The 19,492-nt window shown below is 33.9% G+C and overlaps 1 protein-coding gene across 1 annotated transcript; it reads left to right on the top strand.

Annotated features, from left to right (window-relative positions):
- The first annotated feature begins 2,019 nt into the window (after positions 1-2,019).
- LOC148619167 (chymotrypsin-like elastase family member 2A) lies at positions 2,020-18,996 on the top strand. The gene is made up of 5 exons (XM_088578777.1): positions 2,020-3,057; positions 3,809-3,892; positions 12,940-13,435; positions 14,865-14,977; positions 17,305-18,996. Exons 1-5 carry the CDS (start codon positions 3,049-3,051, stop codon positions 17,983-17,985), a joined length of 1,383 nt encoding a protein of 460 aa, XP_088434903.1. The 5' UTR covers positions 2,020-3,048; the 3' UTR covers positions 17,986-18,996.
- Positions 18,997-19,492: the final 496 nt, after the last annotated feature.

The raw sequence follows: 19,492 nt of genomic DNA, 5'->3' as shown, positions 1-19,492 counted from the left end.
ACGGTTTCCAGATGAAATTTTTAGAAGGCAATAAAGGATGGATAGTTATTTAGTATCATAAACTAGTATAAATTTTAGTTTGATTGGATTACTTACACAAAGTTCTGGCCATTTTAAGTTGTTTTTACCACTAATTAAAATTGTTCCCAACGTGGCGGGGTATCATTTAATGTTCCCTAAGATGCCCTTTTTTGTCCCCACCGCGACGTGAAAGGGAACATAGAAATGCTTGTGTCCGTCCGTCTATCCGTCACAATTTATGGAAACAACTCTTCGGAAACCGCTGAACGGATTTGGTTCAAATTTTGTAGGATTTGTTATAGTTGATAGTATTGCGCAGCCACTTTGATTCGAATATTTTGACGTTTATGGGGCTTTTGCACTTACTTTTTTGGCGGCGGCAGGGGCGTAGCAATCTTGCTGTTTTTAGCTCCATTAAGAGTCTGTCACAAAGGGAATTACAACTTCGTTTTAATTTTAGATAAGGAGGAAAAATGGTAAGATTCGTCGTAAAGCCCACATTTTATTTTCGTGTTTACATGTACCAGCCTGAAATCAACTGAAACTTTATACAACCTTTTTTAACTCGGAACCAAAAAAAAAAAACAACTAGTGATTGAATTTCTAGAATAATTACCCATTCATAGAAATAATGGTAAATGAGGTTTTCCTTCCGAATCATTGAGATAACAGTATTGGATTTCACATCACCTTTAATTAGTCATTTAAAAACCGTTTGTTGTATTACTGATGAGGTCATGTCATATCAACAGCTACGCTTCATTTCTTTGTTTAAATTAACATTTTAAGGAACAGTAAACAAATTTTACTTCTATTTTTAAGTGTAATTATGTTCCTATTTCAGTTTTCAATAAATACATCTCAAACACCGCATGTATAGGTCTCAAAACTTTCAAGGTCGAGCGATTACGTTTATCTGAAAAACTTCATAAATTTCTACTTGGTGGTTTCATGATAATAATTCTAAACGTAACTTTATTACCACCCGTCCATAGGAAGTGTGGTAGATTATCAAAGACTTGCAAATTTTATGATATTCGATCAGATTAATAAAAAAAGATCTGTGACGACATCACTTTAGATTATAATAATGAAAATCCTTTCAGGGAGGTTATAAGGGTACGATATGACTTTTCAATGCTTCAGTCCCTCTTTTGGTTCATTGGTGTTTTACGAATGTTTTTCGTGTGGTTTTGTCTTTTTGGTGTTCCCAATGTTGTTGTGTTCAAGGATTTCTCCTTGCTTGTACGTACTGTATGGTATTGCACCATCTTTTCCATATACATAATGCAATATTTCTGTGTGAATCCACAGGGGCGGCCTCCTTGTGGAATTCAGCATGTTTCAAAATGTTAATATCTTTATTGAAAAATACTAAGAAAGCATAATATAGAAAAAAAACTGCATACACTTCTTCGAAAATCGAGCTCAATCGCAATACGGTAGTGCATTTTCCGCACATTTATTCTGACTTCTTGTATTTGGATAAACATTTGACACTCAGAAACGCTTACTGGTCGACTTCAAGTAAAATTGAACTTGTACATAAATTTCTTACTTATTATTCAAGCTAAACGTCTTTACGAGAACTCCTTCCTGTATTCACACCCTTTGGTTTAATCCGATATATCTTGAAAAAAGAACTTAAACAATCGAAAAATCCTTTACGGTGACTTAAGGTTATCGCATTTCATTCATTTCATTTCCAGGGTATTTATTGTTACTGTTTATGGATTATTTTCTAGGTCATTGTGTTTGATCTTGGTTTTTTGTGGTCATTTTTAGATTAAAATTATGGAAAATGGGTTTTACTATATTGAATCATTGAATTAGTGTAAAGCCGTTAACTATCAACAACACTTACTGACGTCAGAACTGAGATAGTTATTCATTTGAACGTAACCACAAGAGACGGCTTATCCCTTATTTCACGTGAGGTATTCCCTTGGTTTAAAAACAATATAGAAAATTGTTTAAAAACAATTTCATTCTTTAGATACATGATATGCTTTGATATTTATTATAGTTACTTATTTTATCACTCTCAACTGACCCCATCGCATTTAGAAACGGACGAAGTTTCTGAATATTCTAATAAAATTACGGGCCAAATTTCTTATGTAACATGAAGCATTTGTTTGGTACGAAATGACAGCGAGGATTTCACCAAAAACTATAACATTTTACTTGAAAAATGATGGGGATCATAAGACAGAATCATCCTGAAAGCACCTAAAATAAAGTGTTTTTCCAGACAAGTACATGTATGCAGTTTAACGAATGTGAGAACGTGGGAATACTGATCATTAGAGAACAGTTACTTAATTCTGGTTGTCATTTTTTTAAAAAAATATACTTGACACGATTTTGGAAGGAAACACAAACCAGCCCGTATGAATGGAAGTATAAAACCAAGTTCATTTTGCAATAACAAGGAGGGGTAAAATAGCGTGTTTGCTAATGCAAAGAGGGATAGCCTATATAGTGCATTGCTAATGCAATAACAATGGTGATTAACCTATGTGTAGCTTAGAGTGCAGTGCTTACGTAATAATGAATAATGGTCTAATGTTGCTTGCAACAGTAATAGTGCAATAACAATGGTGGTCAGCCTATGTGTAGCTTAGAGTGCAGTGCTTATGTAATGATTGCTTGTTAATAGTGCAATAACAATAAGTGCATTGAAAATGCAATAATTACAGGTAGCGTAAAGTGTATTGCAAATGTAATGAAGAGAAGTGATAGCCTAAAGTATATTCTTGTAACATTTGGATGGGTTGGCTTTGAGCGTATTGCTTATAAGTATAGATCACTATTTGCATAACTTCAATACATTACAGACAGTCTAGTGTGTATATTGCTATTGCAATAATAAGGATGGATATCGTAGAATGTATTGCTAATGTGATGATAAGGAGGGATAGCTTAGGCTGCATGGCTGGTGTAATAAGAATAGTATTAGCAGTATATCTGTAAAAATAGAGAAGGAAGGTGTGAGCAGTAAGGATAGAGAATTGCTGAAGAGGAATGTCCAAGGTTAGCATTGTCTTTTATTATGATTTAAGGGGTTATAAGTTTCTTTTCCCCTATTTTGATGAACTGCACACACTATCAAGACTTTTTCGTGATACTTAAATGAAATGTAGGACAAATGACCATTGTATTTATTGACGATCGGACAAGTCAGGATATTAATACGTTAAATGACATGTTAATGGGTGGTCTCGTCATCCTTAAATGTTATTTAAGGAAACAAGAGACAAAAATATTTTCCAACGATCTTTCTACAATTGAGATGACCTTATCATTATCAAACATGAGTTGTTAAACGCGAGATAACACGTGAACTAAATGAATCATTATGTCAAATTTTATTTACGCCTGTGTTGTAAACTTAGTATAGTAGTAAACAAATAGAATTTCATTCACAACTTGCACTGAAGCAAACTACACAGATTCATAAATACTATTTTACGTGTTTACTTTGAGTAAATCACTTTAAACAAGCGACAACATTACTTGCAAGAATGGATACATTCTAGTAGCTATTTTATCAAATATAGTTCATTTTGTAATAACCTAACATATTTAAGTCACGCAATCATAAATTTATGACAAACTGTAGAAAAAAAAATAATATCGGGAAAGGTTGGATGGACAATGGTTGCCTACCGAGTTAGTCGAATAAGATATGTTATGACCTAACAGATTAATGCATTAGAATCGCCTACTTGAGTATAAATACTGGCACATCGCATGGCTAAGGATTGATCTTATTATTAATCAGTTGAAGACAAGAAGCATGAACATAGTATTTACAGGTGTATTGGTAGTGATGTGTATTGGCACTAGTGCACGTACAGGGAAACAGGTAAGAAACTTTTTTATCATCATTTACTGATAATAATCTACCTTCCAAAACTCTTTAATAAACTACACAATTTATCAATTTCTCAAAGTAACTTGAAATTATCTTGGATAGAAAAAATATATATTTATTTAACCCATACGTTATAAATAATGAACATTATCTAGACGAAAGGTCATTAATTTGCCATTTGTTGAAATGTTAATGACTCAATTCTTACGTGATGGATTTCATTTGATCACATAAAGAATATTAATGTTTCATCTACAGTATTTGCGGGTCAAGAACCTCTTCAAGGCCGGAACACAGCATTGAAAAGTTATTTATTCGGTAAAAGTTTGACCTTTGGTTTACCACTTCAGGTTTATAGTAAGACTTTCAATGTAAATATGTTACAACATGAAAAAAGTATTCGGTTTAACGAAACAGATGAAGACACTTTAATAGTATTGGTGTTTATATTGAAGTTTTGACATGTATGTGGCGGGATCTTATTTTACAATATTTAGCTAGATGGAATATAGATTTTTAAAGGATGTATCAATCTTGAAAAATTTTAATTCGTATTTATTTAAGACCCCTTCACACAGTGCATGTTGTGGCATTTTTACAATTCTTAGGATTCGTTTTACATATTTAGTTATACTCTAAATAAGAATAATGAAACTTGGCCTTGAGGTGTTTGATAAGGCAATGTTTGCCATTTACCTAGCGAATTTACAATCAATATTTGAAAGAAACAGACAAGCACAGAAAAAAAATTTATTAGGGAAATGAAATAAGATTGCTGATCCTTAAAGCATATGTTTTTTTCTGAGGGCCTACCGTTGTAATAAGTACGAGCAAGTCATCTACTTTATTATATGGATCCGAGACATTAATTTGTTGCGGAAACGATGGTTAGTGCCACCGAACTGGTTCGTGATGTCACTAGATTTAAATTCTTGTATTGCTGCTTTAATATACAAGATATCTTTGCCATTTATAAACATTTATTTAATTTTAATATGTATCAAATATCAGTATAACACGAGGAAGTAAGACTTCTGTAAGGAAACCATTGATCAGGAAATGATTACACCAATCATATCTTTGTGATTGACTAAATATGACATTTATAGTTTAATGGTAATACATTGTTCAGTAAAATTTCTCACGAGGCTTGTAAAGTACGATAATTTCTGATTTAAACATGATATGGGTTTAGTTATTTTCACAATGTATCCTTACCCATGATAAACTATGGACACCCGAATATTGGTTAAGATGGACACATTGTTTTCACTGCTGTTGTGCGGATTAAGTAGATTTGTTTAAATACCTGTTATTAGGTTAAATCCGTTTAGTATACCTTTAACTTCAAAAACACGCGTTTAATATGTTATAAATAGGGAAATAATTCAAGGTAATCTATTTTTTACTGAAATAAATGACCCGAATCTCCTTTCTCTATCAATCTTAATCGACAGAAGTAAATAGTGCATTGTTTCGATTTTCCTGTAAATGTTCTTATCTTGGGTTTCATTGTTTTCTTTTTCCTGATTTTTTTAGTTCCGTAGACAACTTTTTCCTGTTTAGTGAAATTATCGCAACATTTGTATAAGCGCGATATTTTTTATAAATTATTCATGAATACATGTCAGTATTCTAGACAGGAATACAGATTTCCGTAAGAATATGTTTTTTTCTTAACGATGAGTCCTTACTATTTTCACAACAAAAATACAACGTTGGTGCAGTATGATTTCTTTATTACAATGCTTAAAATTTACTCAATTAACTATAAAGAGGTAAAATTATAATAAGAAAAAAAAACACAATTGAGTTAGGAAAGAACACGTTTTCTATGTCAATATATTTAATAAAGAAATGACTGGTAGAAGATAAAAGTAGAAACATTCGAATTATTACAGCGACATTTATGGGAAGTTCGCATTTTGTAATTTTTCTCTCACGATTGTCCGTTCGTCTTTTCCTTGGTTTCAAGTTGAAGAGGACCATATCCTAAGTTGTTGCACTGTATAGATGAATTCAAGGCGTTTATCAAGCTCCACGGATCGGCAGACGTTCGTTTCCTCTCTTACTTACCGCTGCAGACAGGCCTTTCGAAATTCTCGGGCGTTATTTTAATCTTACTTCGTTTGACAATCGGATAACGTCGCGTAAACTCATTCACAAGAATCTTGCATTTTCTCTAGCTCCGCGCAGCGGTAGTCGTTCATTTCCTCTCTTTTAGAGAGAATTTCGAACGTCAGACGCTGATTCGGATCTTGGCATTTTCTGAAAGGGCCGACTGCAGCGTCTAGAGAGAATTTCGAACGTCAAACGCTGTTCTTAGTTTGGGTATTGATATACTTGTATGAATTATTTGAGACTTATTTATCAAGCCCAATTAAAAGTTATGAAGACACCTATGGTGACAGTTTTATTAGTATAATTGCTATTCCACCTCCAACACGTCGTCTATAAAGGAAGGTCCTGACAATTTTTCTTTTACAATAATGATATCCTAATAAGTTGCCTTTCGTGTTATGTTAAAAACAGTGTCACACAATCGCAGTAACTTGACATGGTATTCTAACTATTTAAGTAAAAAAAAAATAAATGAATTTTCATGTCTTAAAGGAACAAATTGTGTCACCTATACTCAAAGTAAAAAAAAATATGCATGAAAATTTCTTTTATATTCGATGATGCAGGTTGACTACATTATGTAAATATGTTTCATGAATGACAACTTTTAATCAAGCTTGTTAAAATACATACATATTGCACGTTCCCGTTATGACATCAAATTGACACATTTGTATTACGTTTATGATAATTTATGTCGTTGTCACCCCCTATATATTGGAAAACATTCACTCGACTTAAGGTTCAAAAGGTTTTATTTAAAAAAATCACCAAGAGCCTAATTTGACCTTTATGACCTAAAATAACTTAAAACTCATCAACTGTGTTTCAATTTCAGTACAATTTAAAAAAGAGGATTATTTTTTAAATTAGTCTTCAAGTACAATTTCATTAAGAAAATTTAGCCGTATACGATCTTTGAAAAAAATAACTTTTGACATAATTACTACACTTGCCCTGTCACGTTTGTAATGTACTAGAGTTTACTGTATTATACGGTCACCCTCGGGAGTGGGATTGTGGTAATGAATTTTGACTTTTAATATCCTTGCGTTGAATTGTCCTGTATGAATAGCGGGTTATTCTGTGGATAACCAATCTGACTCATAAAAATAGTTCACACCTTCATCCAGACTTCTTTTTAAGTAAAATATCTCATGAATAGAACATTAAATCGTCTGAGATAAAATTAAAATTTCAATAAATGTCCATTATGTAGGCCAGTATATCGGAAGTATCGTTCGAACGTCGTCTCTTGAATGTTGGTTAATTGATTTCAGTATCGTATATTTTAACTGGCAATGAAGTTTTCAAATAAAGGACAGAAGTAATTATTATAAACTGCTAGATTAGCAAAATGGTTGAAACCGTGTAAATTTTATTGTATCGTCACTGTAATAACTTATGTGAGACCTTGTAGAATAAAATGACAGGACGGTCTTTGCTGAAATGATATTAATTTTGAGTACAAAGCCTACACACTACATAAGTCAAGGTCTGATCATGTCGTAATTTGTGTCATTTTTAGTTGAGATTTAAAGTAGTATTATTTCTCCATACCCATTGCGTATATTTCAAGACTTAACATATGATTTCAGCTCTGAGTCAACGTTTTATTAAAATAACTAAGTATTTCAATAAAGGTCAGCGGATAAGGATAACAACAAAATTACCGAACACTAATCCATTTCTTAATCAAGTCAAGTCCAAAATAAATCTGGCAAAATAGATATTACACCACCGGAGCAGCTAGTACCGCAATGGTCCCGATTTAGTGCAGGCACTTCAAACGAAATGGTGGGTCAAATTTGGGTTTTACAGCGCGCCAAACCTCCTTCTTCCATTGTGGGGTGACTATACCAGTGGTGATTTAAAAGCATTTACATGCTTTGTCGTAATCGATAAATCAGCGGTCACATCAGCACAAATAACAATTTACAAAAGACAATCATTACTCATTGTTTTAGAAGAAACTGGGTATTTTTCAACCAAGGACTGATATCTAAAAGAAGACTTTGGTAAAAGACCTTTTAAGACGCATTTCCTCGTACCCCTGATTCAGGAGTCTGTTCCGCAGATATTTATGGCGTTCAAGGAAATCAGAGTAGTTAGTACTTGCTTTAAAATAGCGAATCAATTGTGAAATATAAACACCATGTGCAGGAGATGAAGAGATATTGCTGCACAGGTAAGGAAAATTTATATTAAAATTAAAGTCGTCTCTTTTATCATAAATCTTAGTGCTGAGATGACCACTGTTGTCAACTTGGAGATGTAGGTGACGTAGGCCAATAAGACTATTCGGCCATTTCCGATAGGCTAATGTAACCTTTGATACAAAAAATAAAAGATCTTCCGCATTCCCTGGATTGTGCTTATATTTTGATAAGATATCACCACAAATCAAGAACAGTAATAATTATCCAGGAATTTTAGAGAAAACGCAAGATTTAAGAATTATGGGCAATGGTTTCTCTAGATATTTACACTCTTACTTGTATAGAAAATGAAGTGCTCTCTAGCGAATCGGAAAAGCAATGGAATTAGGTTACCAGACTATACTTAAGTATAAGCTGGTGTGCCTGATTAATCCATGGATGGGATGAATTGAATTATGGTTCTTCCCTACATTTCACTATTTTTTTGTTTTTGTTAAAATTATTTCAAATAATACGGTAACATTGAATCTTTGCAAAAACGATTCATCCTAATAACGGAATGTTACCCACTTGATTGATTGATTGATTTATTATTGGGGTTTAACGCCCGAGCAGCAATATTTCAGCTATATTCAGGCGATGAACATGAAACTGATGACAAAATGAACATGAAATGATGATGATGATGATGATGATGAAATGAAAAATGGAATGGGACACAAGGATACTAGGTTCGATAAATTTTCATTGCCACTTGAAAAGGGAAGGATGGGTAGGGTCGGACAATTTAGCCTCCTGTAGCGGAGCGCAAAGGTTCGTACTCCTATCGAATACCATAGCAGTGTTCTTGAACGTGCGAGGAACTTTCACAACACGGTGCAGCACTGTGGTTTGCGGTCAGGTTTTCCGTATCGTAGCCTGACAACACCAGCATGTAACACACCGGGGGTACCCCATTCCACCACCTGGGGCACACATTCTGTTGCTCTGTGGGCAATGCGCCCTAGCCCCCAGGGTTCTGATCACTATTTAGTCGCCTTTTACGATAAGCTTAGCGCTGCCGCTGGCCTATTCTTTTGACACCCGGACCTGCACGGGGCTACCCACTTGTAAATGTCCTATTTGATAAAGTTACTACAAAACATGATTTTGCACGCGTTGTCGTGTTACATATGTAGGTATACCCTCACTCGTACAAGAAGTAGATATTGGTCAGCAACCAACATCGCTTATAACATATGCTCCAACTAAATAAAGCCACACACCTAATTTGAATCACACATAGAAACCATTGCTGGCCGAAATTTTTGTAGCGAAAATGTTCTCTATCATTCCATTTAACGAAAAATGACAAAGTTCCACAAACAGAAGTTGATATCGAACAGGACTGAGCATTGCTTACTACGTATCCCCCATCCATTAGATTTGAAGTACATCCATCCATTTGGAAGCCAAGATAATTGCGACGGAAGGACCGACCGACGGATGGACAATGTGATTTCAATATACCATTCACTAGTTGAGTGGAGTATAGGATACAACAAACGAAATCAATGTTAACACTCATAACAATGATAAAAATGTGTTGTATTGAAACTTTCACATGTATATTTCATGCAGTAGGTGATTCTTTTATAGTCTTAAAACTAAACAAAGAGATATTTGTTCTTGGTCCGGTTGTTAGGAGCTTTGACTGGAAATTTGTCTAGTATTTCTGAAGTACCATGACCCTGTCAGTTTTATTGTTTCTAGAAAAGCAGAGGACGTTTATCCTACCGGTGCAGCTGGTCCATGCTCCCAGTTTTTAGTGGAGTCCGATTTGCTCATTTGCGTCTGTTACTTATGTCTGTTTTCCATGTCTGGTCTTTGTCCCTGGATTTCTTTCTTTTGATTACCGCTATAACCTTGGTTCTCTTGATTACTCTTTGAAAACTAATGAAATGTTTATTGGGCCGACTGTAAGCATTTCAGATGTTTTTTTTTTCTTTTGAAAAAGATATGCTTGATTCTAGATCAGTTTCAGCACCTACTATAACTGACTACATGTATATGCATTCGACTTGGTGTTTAAGATACGCGTTATGCGTGTGATCGTTAGAAAAAAAGTGAAAATCTTGATGATAAAACGATGCACGAATAACTCAATTAACACAATAAACACTTATCTCATATAAAAAGGTATTTCTGTGCCCTCATTTTCGTCATTACCTCCTAGATGCAATCACATTTTCGCTCTAAAAACTAACATTCAAGTAGATTTCTTTAAAATTTGGATAAGAACTTTGGATGCGCCTGAAGATTTTTGTTTGTTTGTTTCATTACATTTTTTCTTGTTGTGACATTGGGAGAAGGTTACTTTTATTGCGCTCAACGACATCGTATCTTCATTTCTAAAATAAATCCGTGGAATGACGACATGTAGTAATAAGTAGCCGTAGGGAGTGATCTACCGATAAAGAAACACAATGTCGATTCATCGGTGTGAGGAAAATCATTAAAAAAATACACGATGTCCGTACAGCTGTTGGGACAAAAATAGTTGGTGATCACAAAATGACTTATACTTATATATATTTTGATCAGCCTTGAAAGCTTTACTGAATGAAAATCTGCATTAAGCTTTAGTTGTGCGACTACTCTTTACAGGCGCATTTATTTCGGTTTGTTTTTGTTTTTTTGTTTTTGTTTTTATTATCTATTGATTTCATTTTTTCTTCTTGAAACAACGGAAGAAAAAGACAAAAAAAAAGAAATGACGATTGACGCTTCGGTATTTTCCCCCACTTTCTATCGATATATCTAATTGTCTAAAGAAGAAAGTTTTTTTAACTTTGTTTGGAGCTTAAGTTCTATTGCACTGTTTTTTTTATGACAGGTCTATAATTGTTTTTGCTTGGTCAAGTTTTTTGGTCCTTTTTTAGTGAAGACAAAGCTAAAACGCCGGAGATATTTTGTTTCATTGTGTTTAACTATACGTACTAAATCTTGTAGTATATTATAAAAATACTGTTTATAAGTATTGATTATTGCACAGAATAATGTTAAAGAAAATAGTGAATTGGAATAGATCACGCTGTAATCAAAGGGCGTTCGCTTGTGGTAAAGTATTTGTTCTAATTGTTTAGAGTACATGTACAACTCATTTTCGTAATAGAGATAAACTATACTACTAAATCTTTTGAGGTATGGACTATTTTTGGAAAATTCTTAGTTTTGACCTAGTATTTGGTATATAAATACTAACAAATTAAGATTTCAAGTTATTGTCAGTTACGATAAAGGTAAATGACTTTGGTAATTGGCAGATGCATAATTTAACTAATCGTTATTATCAGGAATAATAAAAAAAAACTATTAGTCCTTTAATTGCCCCAGATTTCGACCATGACAATCTATAACATGATAAAAAAAATAGGAAGTGTTATAAAGGCAACATATTCTACTTGCCAATTCACTTTATTACCAGAAATTGTTTTTCGTCAAATATATTATTATTATGCTTGGTAAAACTTAATCAGAACACAGGAATCACTACTTAGTAACCATAAAAAAGTAAAACTTGAATCTTATTCAAAGTAGACCTGTTGTTTACTTTCACCTTTAACAATCATTTCTTTTCTATTTTTCTTGGACAAAATGTCATTTAAAAAAATTTATTCTATGTTTTAAGATGGTTGTGTATGTAATGGTTGTTTTTAATGATTTGTTTTGTTGTTCTGCTTGTATTCATTTGATAACTTTTTTTCATGTTATCACCGAAAGCATGTTCCGAATGTAGTCAATGAATGCATGGTTCAGCTGAGCGTGAATCAGCGCATGATCTTTTTTTCGGTAAACGAATGCATAAACCTGTTTCTTATATACTGGTAGTGATCCTGCTCGTTGTCATTGACTGCACAGTCCTATTATTTGTTCGTGAATGAATGATTCGGCATATGTATTCAATGGATGTATGATAAAGCTGGTAATCAATGTTCACCTTACCTTGTTAATAGAGAATGGATTTTGGTTGTCGAAGTATATATGATTTTTCTAGTAATCAATGGATGCATTATCATGTTGGTACATGTAATCAGGTCCGGGTGTTAAAAGAATAGGCCTGCAGCAGCGCTAAGCTTGTCGTATAAGGCGACTAAATAGTGCTCAGAACCCTAGCCGGGGGCTAGGGCGCTTTGCCCACAGAGCAACTGGGATGTGTGCCCCAGGTGGTTGAATGGGGTACCCCTGGCGTGTTACATGCTGTGGTTGTCAGGCTATAATACGGAAAACCTGACCGCAAACCATAGTGGTGCACCGTGTTGGGAAAGATGCCACGTTCCTCGCACGTTATAGAACCCTGCTGTGGTATTTGATAGGAGTAGGAACCTTTGCGCTCCGCCATAGGAGGCTAAATTGCCCGACCCTACCCATCCTTCCCTATTATCTTGTGGCAATCAAAATTTATCGACCGTATGATCCTTGTGTCCCATCCCTTGTTTCATTTCGTCATCATTATTTCATGTTCATTTTATCATCCCTTTCATGTTCATCGCCTGAATATAGCTGAAATATTGCTGCTCGGGCGTTAAACCCCAACAATCAATCAATCATTAACTATGTGTAACTTACAAGAAGTAGTCTAGTATACTATAGTTACTAAGGTAGTGTTGTAAACTATGGTATTAAGGTGAACTATGTATTACAAGAAATAGTCTAGTATACTATAGTTACTAAGGTAGTGCAGTAAAATACTGATTTTTTTTCTCGTTTTTTTTTCAGAATCATGATTCCGATAAATCTCACAAACTTAAAAATTCTTCCATAGCAAACAATTCTACCTCAAACAATAATATATTCAGGGAATACTACTCTGCATGGACAGATTGGTCGAAGTGCAATCAACACTGTCAACAAATCCGAAAGCGGAAGTGCACAAAACAAGAAATATGTGGAAAGTCAAGAATCAAAGAAAAGCGAAAATGTAAGCGGAGGAAAGGCCATTGTATAGTTGTTTCTTATAAAATTCACAATTCGACAGAGAAAAATGATCGGATGGTCGACACACTTTATGACTTGTTTTACCATCCATGGTCAGCGTGGAAACCATGCAACAAAAGATGCATTCGGAAAAGACGGCGTCGTTGCGAAAAAACTGAACTTTGTAATGGTGGTTATTTGGAAGAAGAAAGAAACTGTGTATCGAACAATGCCGTCTGTCAAAAATCACTAGTTATAAGACCTAAAAGACCACGCAAATCTTTTCAAAAAGTGACAGGTATGTATGATAGCAATAAATAGCTCGGTTGGTACTGTTTATTCATTGTTTGTTAGTCCCAGAATATTATGTTATTATAATTTGTTAAGTCGATTATTGTACCAATAATTGACAGGAAATCATTCCCCATTGATTAATGAATCATTGACGGGAAATCATTCCCCATTGATTCACTAATCATTGCCCTTGATTAACGAATCATTGACGGAAAACCATTCCCCATTGATTAACGAATCATTGACGGAAAATCATTCCCCACTGATTAACGAACCATTGACGGAAAATCATTTCCCTTGAATAACGAATCATTGAAAAGAAGTCATTCCCCTAGAATAACGAATTATAGATAGTAAGTCTTTCTCTGCGATTAAGGTGTAATACCACTATCGTTACAGTAGTGTTTAGTGTTTACCATGTATGGAGACCTACTACTTTCTGGTATGTACAGGCGACTGTTTCTATTATAAGTGGTAGTACATCTTAACGGATAATTGATTGGAAGTGTTTGGCATTAAATAATGCATCCTTTGGTAGGAAGTCGTTATCTTTCTTCTATAATGTATCCTCATTTAAACGGATTTGCCTTGACTTTATACAAAAAAGTATCTGCATGATTATCGTCTCCCTAAGAAATCGTGTCTCGATGCATTCTTAATACCGATAAGAATACTCTTTTAACCATGGTTTACCATGCATGATATTAAGAAAGACAGATACTCCAAATGACACTGATCTTCAAAAACCAGATAACTTTTTATTCTTCGGTTGTTGAACTACTTGGTAACACATTTTTTTATTGATAAAAATTACACTTGTACTAGGTATTTTTATAAAATGATATTCAAGTTCATTGAAATCAATTTATGTAAATAAAAGCGAATATTTTTTAGCTAAAAAGGTAATAAATATATTGTTTTCAGACGGATTTTGACAGTCCGTGTTCTATTTCAAATAATTCCCGACAAAAATAGATTTTTGTAAACCTTAAACAAATAGAGCTTCTATAATTCGTTTCTTCTTGAGTACAACAAACCCTTTTAACAGTATCAAGTACCCGTTCTTTTATTCCAGAGGAATTCGGTTTATCAATTTTAACGGTTTTATATTATTAAGTCAATTTGTATCACCTCTGTTGTAAACATTGATACCTAGTTAACTGCTGTAGTAATATTTTGGTTCAAGGATAAATACGAACAATGACTTACAGTTAACATTGACTGCACTGGAAAGAACAAATAGTCGATAACTTGTAATGTTTTGAAACATTTCAATTTTCTTTATAAAATAATAATTTTCTAGAAATTTGATTGGCCGATATTTGTACTAATGGAATATAAAAGTCATGTAATTGACCTTGAATATTATGTAGGGAGTAGACATAGTCTCAATTTGTTTCCGTGTGAGTCACCCTTCTAATATTATTTTTCAGGACATTCCAATCAGATGGCAAATTATACATGTGGTCTGCGGCCACCGATTTCGAAAAGATCTTTACGAATCACAGGTGGTCGAGAATCACATCCCCATTCATGGCCTTGGCAGGTATTTATTTAAACTTAGATTTGGTTGTATCTTAAGACCATTCTGCCAAAAATTAAGACCACATAATTTTTTTTTATTTAATCAGCTAAATTAATGCCCTGCTTCGGCCATTAACCAACTTTACTTTTCATATTTTTTGTTTGTTTTTGTTTTTAGTTTTTTTTGTTTTTTGTTTTTTGATTTTGTTTTTTGTTAATCTTTAGGTAACAAACATTATCACCCAACATCGGCAACAAGCAAGTACAATAAAAATAAGAAGTAGAGGCAGGTGCATGTTCTAATGTGAAATTAAAATAGTTACATTACATTTGTTTTTAGTACCATTATAATGCTTCTAGTGGTATTTTTGTTTAAAATTTATCTTGTTTCTTCCTATTGTAAGATAAACGTGACAAAATACTCGTGTAACACTTACATAAAACCGTTTCGAGTAAGTAATTCCACTCTTTTCACAAAACACATATATTAATAAATGTAAAGACCGAGGGATTCCGAGTCATTCTTTTAAAATTACATTGTCCAGATCAGTCTTTTGTCACTAAAAGAAATATTGTTTCGGAACAAATTTCAATTATTTTGATGCTGTGCTAAATTTGAGATGCTGTCTTACTCATTTTTATTTATTGATTACTGTTCACACAACTTCCGGTACAAATTTATTTTTATCTTTCTACCTCTATCTTCTGGTTTCTGCGCTCCGTCAATTGACTATTTTGTGCATGCAATGTGAGTAAGTGGTAATAACCTATATTAACACATATTTTTTTACTTGGTTACATGTTTATAATTTTGACAAGAATTTTAATAAAACTACGTATATCGGACTCTGTAAGTTTGTAGAAATAAGAAGAAGATGAACGCTTAGAATTACTGAAGCTAGTTGTTTTTCGTCACGTATTTTTTACAGTTTTTGACAATTGTAACCAGTACCGAATAGATGAAGCATATTCTAGGCTAATTATAATGTAGTCGGCAAGCAGTGTGTGTAATAGGTTGATAGACAAAGCCAGCTAGTCGCAATGCTGTAACAAAGCACCTGATGTTACTCAAAGAATTTTTGTGAAATTTTATATCTGTTGTAGTATTTTGTGTCATGTCTTCTTTTCCAAATTTCTAGTTTTATAACGAAATTGGATTTTATTTTGTTGTTAACATTGTGTATGTAGATACTTGTGTTCACGTTTTTATCATATATGTGTATTAAATAGTAATAGACAAAGCCAGCTAATTCCAATATTGTAGGCTCGCAGCACAAAGTTAATAGACAAAGTCGGCTTATTACATTTTTCTAGGCTAGCAGTATGTTTATAAAGTTAATTGACAAAATATAGTTAATCGCAAAATTGTCAAGTAGCAATATGTATGTAAGACAAAGCGATCTAATAGCAGTGCTTAAGGATGGCGATATGATTGTTTAGTTAATAGACAAGTCCGATTACGGCAATGTTGTAGGCTAGCAATATGCGTGTAAGAATAATTAAGAGACAAAGCCAGCTAATCGCAATATTGTAACCTAGCAATATTTGTGTATGATTGATTGATTGTTGATGTTTAACGCCCGAGCAGCAATATTTCAGCTTTATTCAGGCGATGAACATAAAATGGGTGATAAAATGAACATGAAATGACGATGAAATTCTCATGAAAAATAGGATGGGACACAAGGATAATAGGGTCGACGAATTTCGATTACACTGGAAATAGGGAGAGTTGGTAGGATCGGACAATTTAGCCTCCTGTGGTGGAGCCCAAAGGTTTTTACTGCTAATGAATACCACAACAGGGTTCTTTAACGTGCGAGGAACGTGGTTTCAGCATGAAGCATGCCAGGTTTACCTTATTCCACCACCTATTACACCTTGTGCACAAAAACCAGTTTCTCTGTGAGAAGAGTGTCCTAATCCCCCCGCCAGGGTTCTAAGTACTATTTGGTAGCCTTTTACGACAAGCTTAGCGCTGCTGCAGGTATATTCTTTTGACACCCGGACCCTTAAAGGACCCAATATTTGTGTAAGGATGGAAGACAAACGAAGCCGGTTTATCCCTATGCTGTAGGCTCGTAGTATATTTTAAAGTAAACGGACACAGCCGTTTTATTGCTATAATGTATGCTAGCATTTTGTTTGTAATGTTGATGAATCAAGCCAATCTCCTGTGCAGAAGGTATTCTAGCTATTTCAAAGAGTGATATGTTGTAAAGCAGGAAAATGCGGAGGAGATTATGATAAAACTAGCTTATAATGTAGGCTAGTAATATACCAAAGGGCATTATAAATGAGGTCTTATAATTATTTGTTTTACAGTACAAATACATTCTGTCTTTTCAGGTTGAGATTATCGGAAAACGTAGGAAACATATGTGTGGAGGAACTCTCATACACCCGAAGTGGATTCTAACTGCAGCTCATTGTATATCAAAGAAAAAAGGGCGTCGAAAAATACGAGTTCGATTAGGAGAACATAACAGGAAAAAGAGAGAAGGAACGGAGATAGAATCACGGGTCGAAAAATTTTATCCATATCAGAAATTTACTTATAATGCAGTTATGCATGATATTGGGTTGATTAAATTAGTGAGAGAAATACCAATGACTAACTATACTGGTTTAGCTTGTTTACCTGAAAAGACTCTTAAAATTAAACAGGGTAGCTTGTGTACAACAGTTGGGTGGGGAAGACAAATAATTACTTCTCTGAAAAACAGCGACATATTACAAGAAGTTCAAATACCAATTGTGCGGAAGAAAAAATGCAAAAAAGCATTCACAATTCCAATAAACAACTCACAGATATGTGCAGGTTATAAAAAAGGCGCCAAAGACGCTTGTGTCGGTGATAGTGGAGGACCATTAATGTGTCCAATAGAAAATGCAGATGGAGTGACTCAGTGGTTTGTAATTGGTGTAACAAGTTTTGGGGATGGGTGTGGGCAAAAGGGCAAATATGGTCTGTATACAAATGTATCTAAGTATCTGAAATGGATCAAAAATACAATTTCATCGTCATAATCTTTTATTATTTTCTTTTGGATTTTACCTACGTGATAGTCACGGTCCGACTGAATTGAAAATTTTTTTTTATCTCCATATATTTTATGTATAGACGAATCTGTTGGTCTATATAATATTACATGTGCATATAGACCAGTCCATGTAATATTATATAGACTGCTGGGAAAACATATGAGTTACCTATAACTGGTTGATTAAAAACGTGACGTCATGATTTTCTCTCTTCTTCCCAGAGTTTTGTTTTTACGTTTTGAAAATATAGTATAACAAATTGCGATATATGGACCAGTTGGTCGCCTAGAATCATAAGATGAATATCAGTTACGCTTTAATCTAGACTAGCGGGTCCAGGTATTGCCATATGAGCCTTAAATTAAACTATTTTGCTAGATATTGAAGTGGCAAAATCGCAGATGTTTCACTCAAAATATTATTAAATGTTTTTTTTATTTATTAATGCGGTTGATAACTGAAATTTTAGGAGACAGATCTATATAAGTTCCCTTGAAAGTTGTTTCTGAATCCTAATTGCAATGTAATTAAATATCTGTATAAAACTTGATTTATTTTGTGTAATAAATACTGTGTAAACTAAAAAAAGCTATCTTTACCTCTTTAGACTCAAAACCATAAAGCACTTTTCCATTTCAGCAGTTAAAAATTTAATGCTTTACGTTACCTCAAATTTTGTTCTGAGGCGGTCGATTTTCTTATCAATGAGTACAAAGAATGACACATAACAAAATTCCAGGAACTCTACTATGTATATCATTCCAACGCCGTGGTTTTATTTTGTCTGTGGTTCCCACTTCAAAGCAGTCTTGAAGCTTTCCCTTGATTAACCTTTGTATTCCTAAAAAACTTTCCAAAATTCCAGTGATTTGTTCAGATTAAAGCTTACTTGTTAGTTTGAAAGTTCAGAGAAACAAAATATGTATGGTGGATACAGGAATTAGACCATGAATGTAATTACTGGTATATAAATAAACCATTCGAAGACACTTTGAATTCAGCTACTTTTCTTTGCCCGCTCATAGAGATCGATGGAAAGGGAAAATTTCTATCCAACCTATACGATTAACGTGACGAATTTTCTTCATTTCTGGCTACATCCCTTCTGCAACTGTGTATGAAGTTTTCTTATCACAATTTATAGTTTATATCATAGCTTGTCAAAACAAAGCAGACTTTTTGTACCTTACTAGACTGTTTACAACTAGGATTCTGGAGTAGGCTTATACTGCTACCTGATTAAAGTCATCAGTACAGAAGTTTCATGGTCGTCATCATGAACTCGTACATAGTTATTGTGTATCTGCACCATGAGAACCAATTCGTCCACCGTGTCATGGTTTTTTTTCTTTTCTCTTCCGTCTATCCCGGACGGGCAACTTGGTAACTAGAAAAGCTGAGGGCGCTCACCCTTCAGGTGTATCTAATGAAGTCCGGGTTGTTCTGCTACTTAATGCTTCTTTGTACGTGTTATTTTTGGTTGTTTCATATT

Source organism: Perna viridis, chromosome 4 (genome assembly GCF_037379345.1).
Source record: "Perna viridis isolate PV_CMFRI_1.1 ecotype Kerala chromosome 4, ASM3737934v1, whole genome shotgun sequence".
Lineage (NCBI taxonomy): Eukaryota > Metazoa > Mollusca > Bivalvia > Mytilida > Mytilidae > Perna > Perna viridis.
The sequence above is the reverse complement of the archived record's forward strand: the minus strand, read 5'-3'. Positions and strand labels throughout refer to the sequence as shown.

Bases quoted from the DNA above. Each gene is read 5' to 3' on its own strand.
- LOC148619167 (XM_088578777.1), top strand. The intron at 3,893-12,939 runs GTAAGAAACTTT...TTTTTTTTTCAG, and splicing joins GTGCACGTACAGGGAAACAG to AATCATGATTCCGATAAATC. The intron at 13,436-14,864 runs GTATGTATGATA...ATTATTTTTCAG, and splicing joins ATCTTTTCAAAAAGTGACAG to GACATTCCAATCAGATGGCA.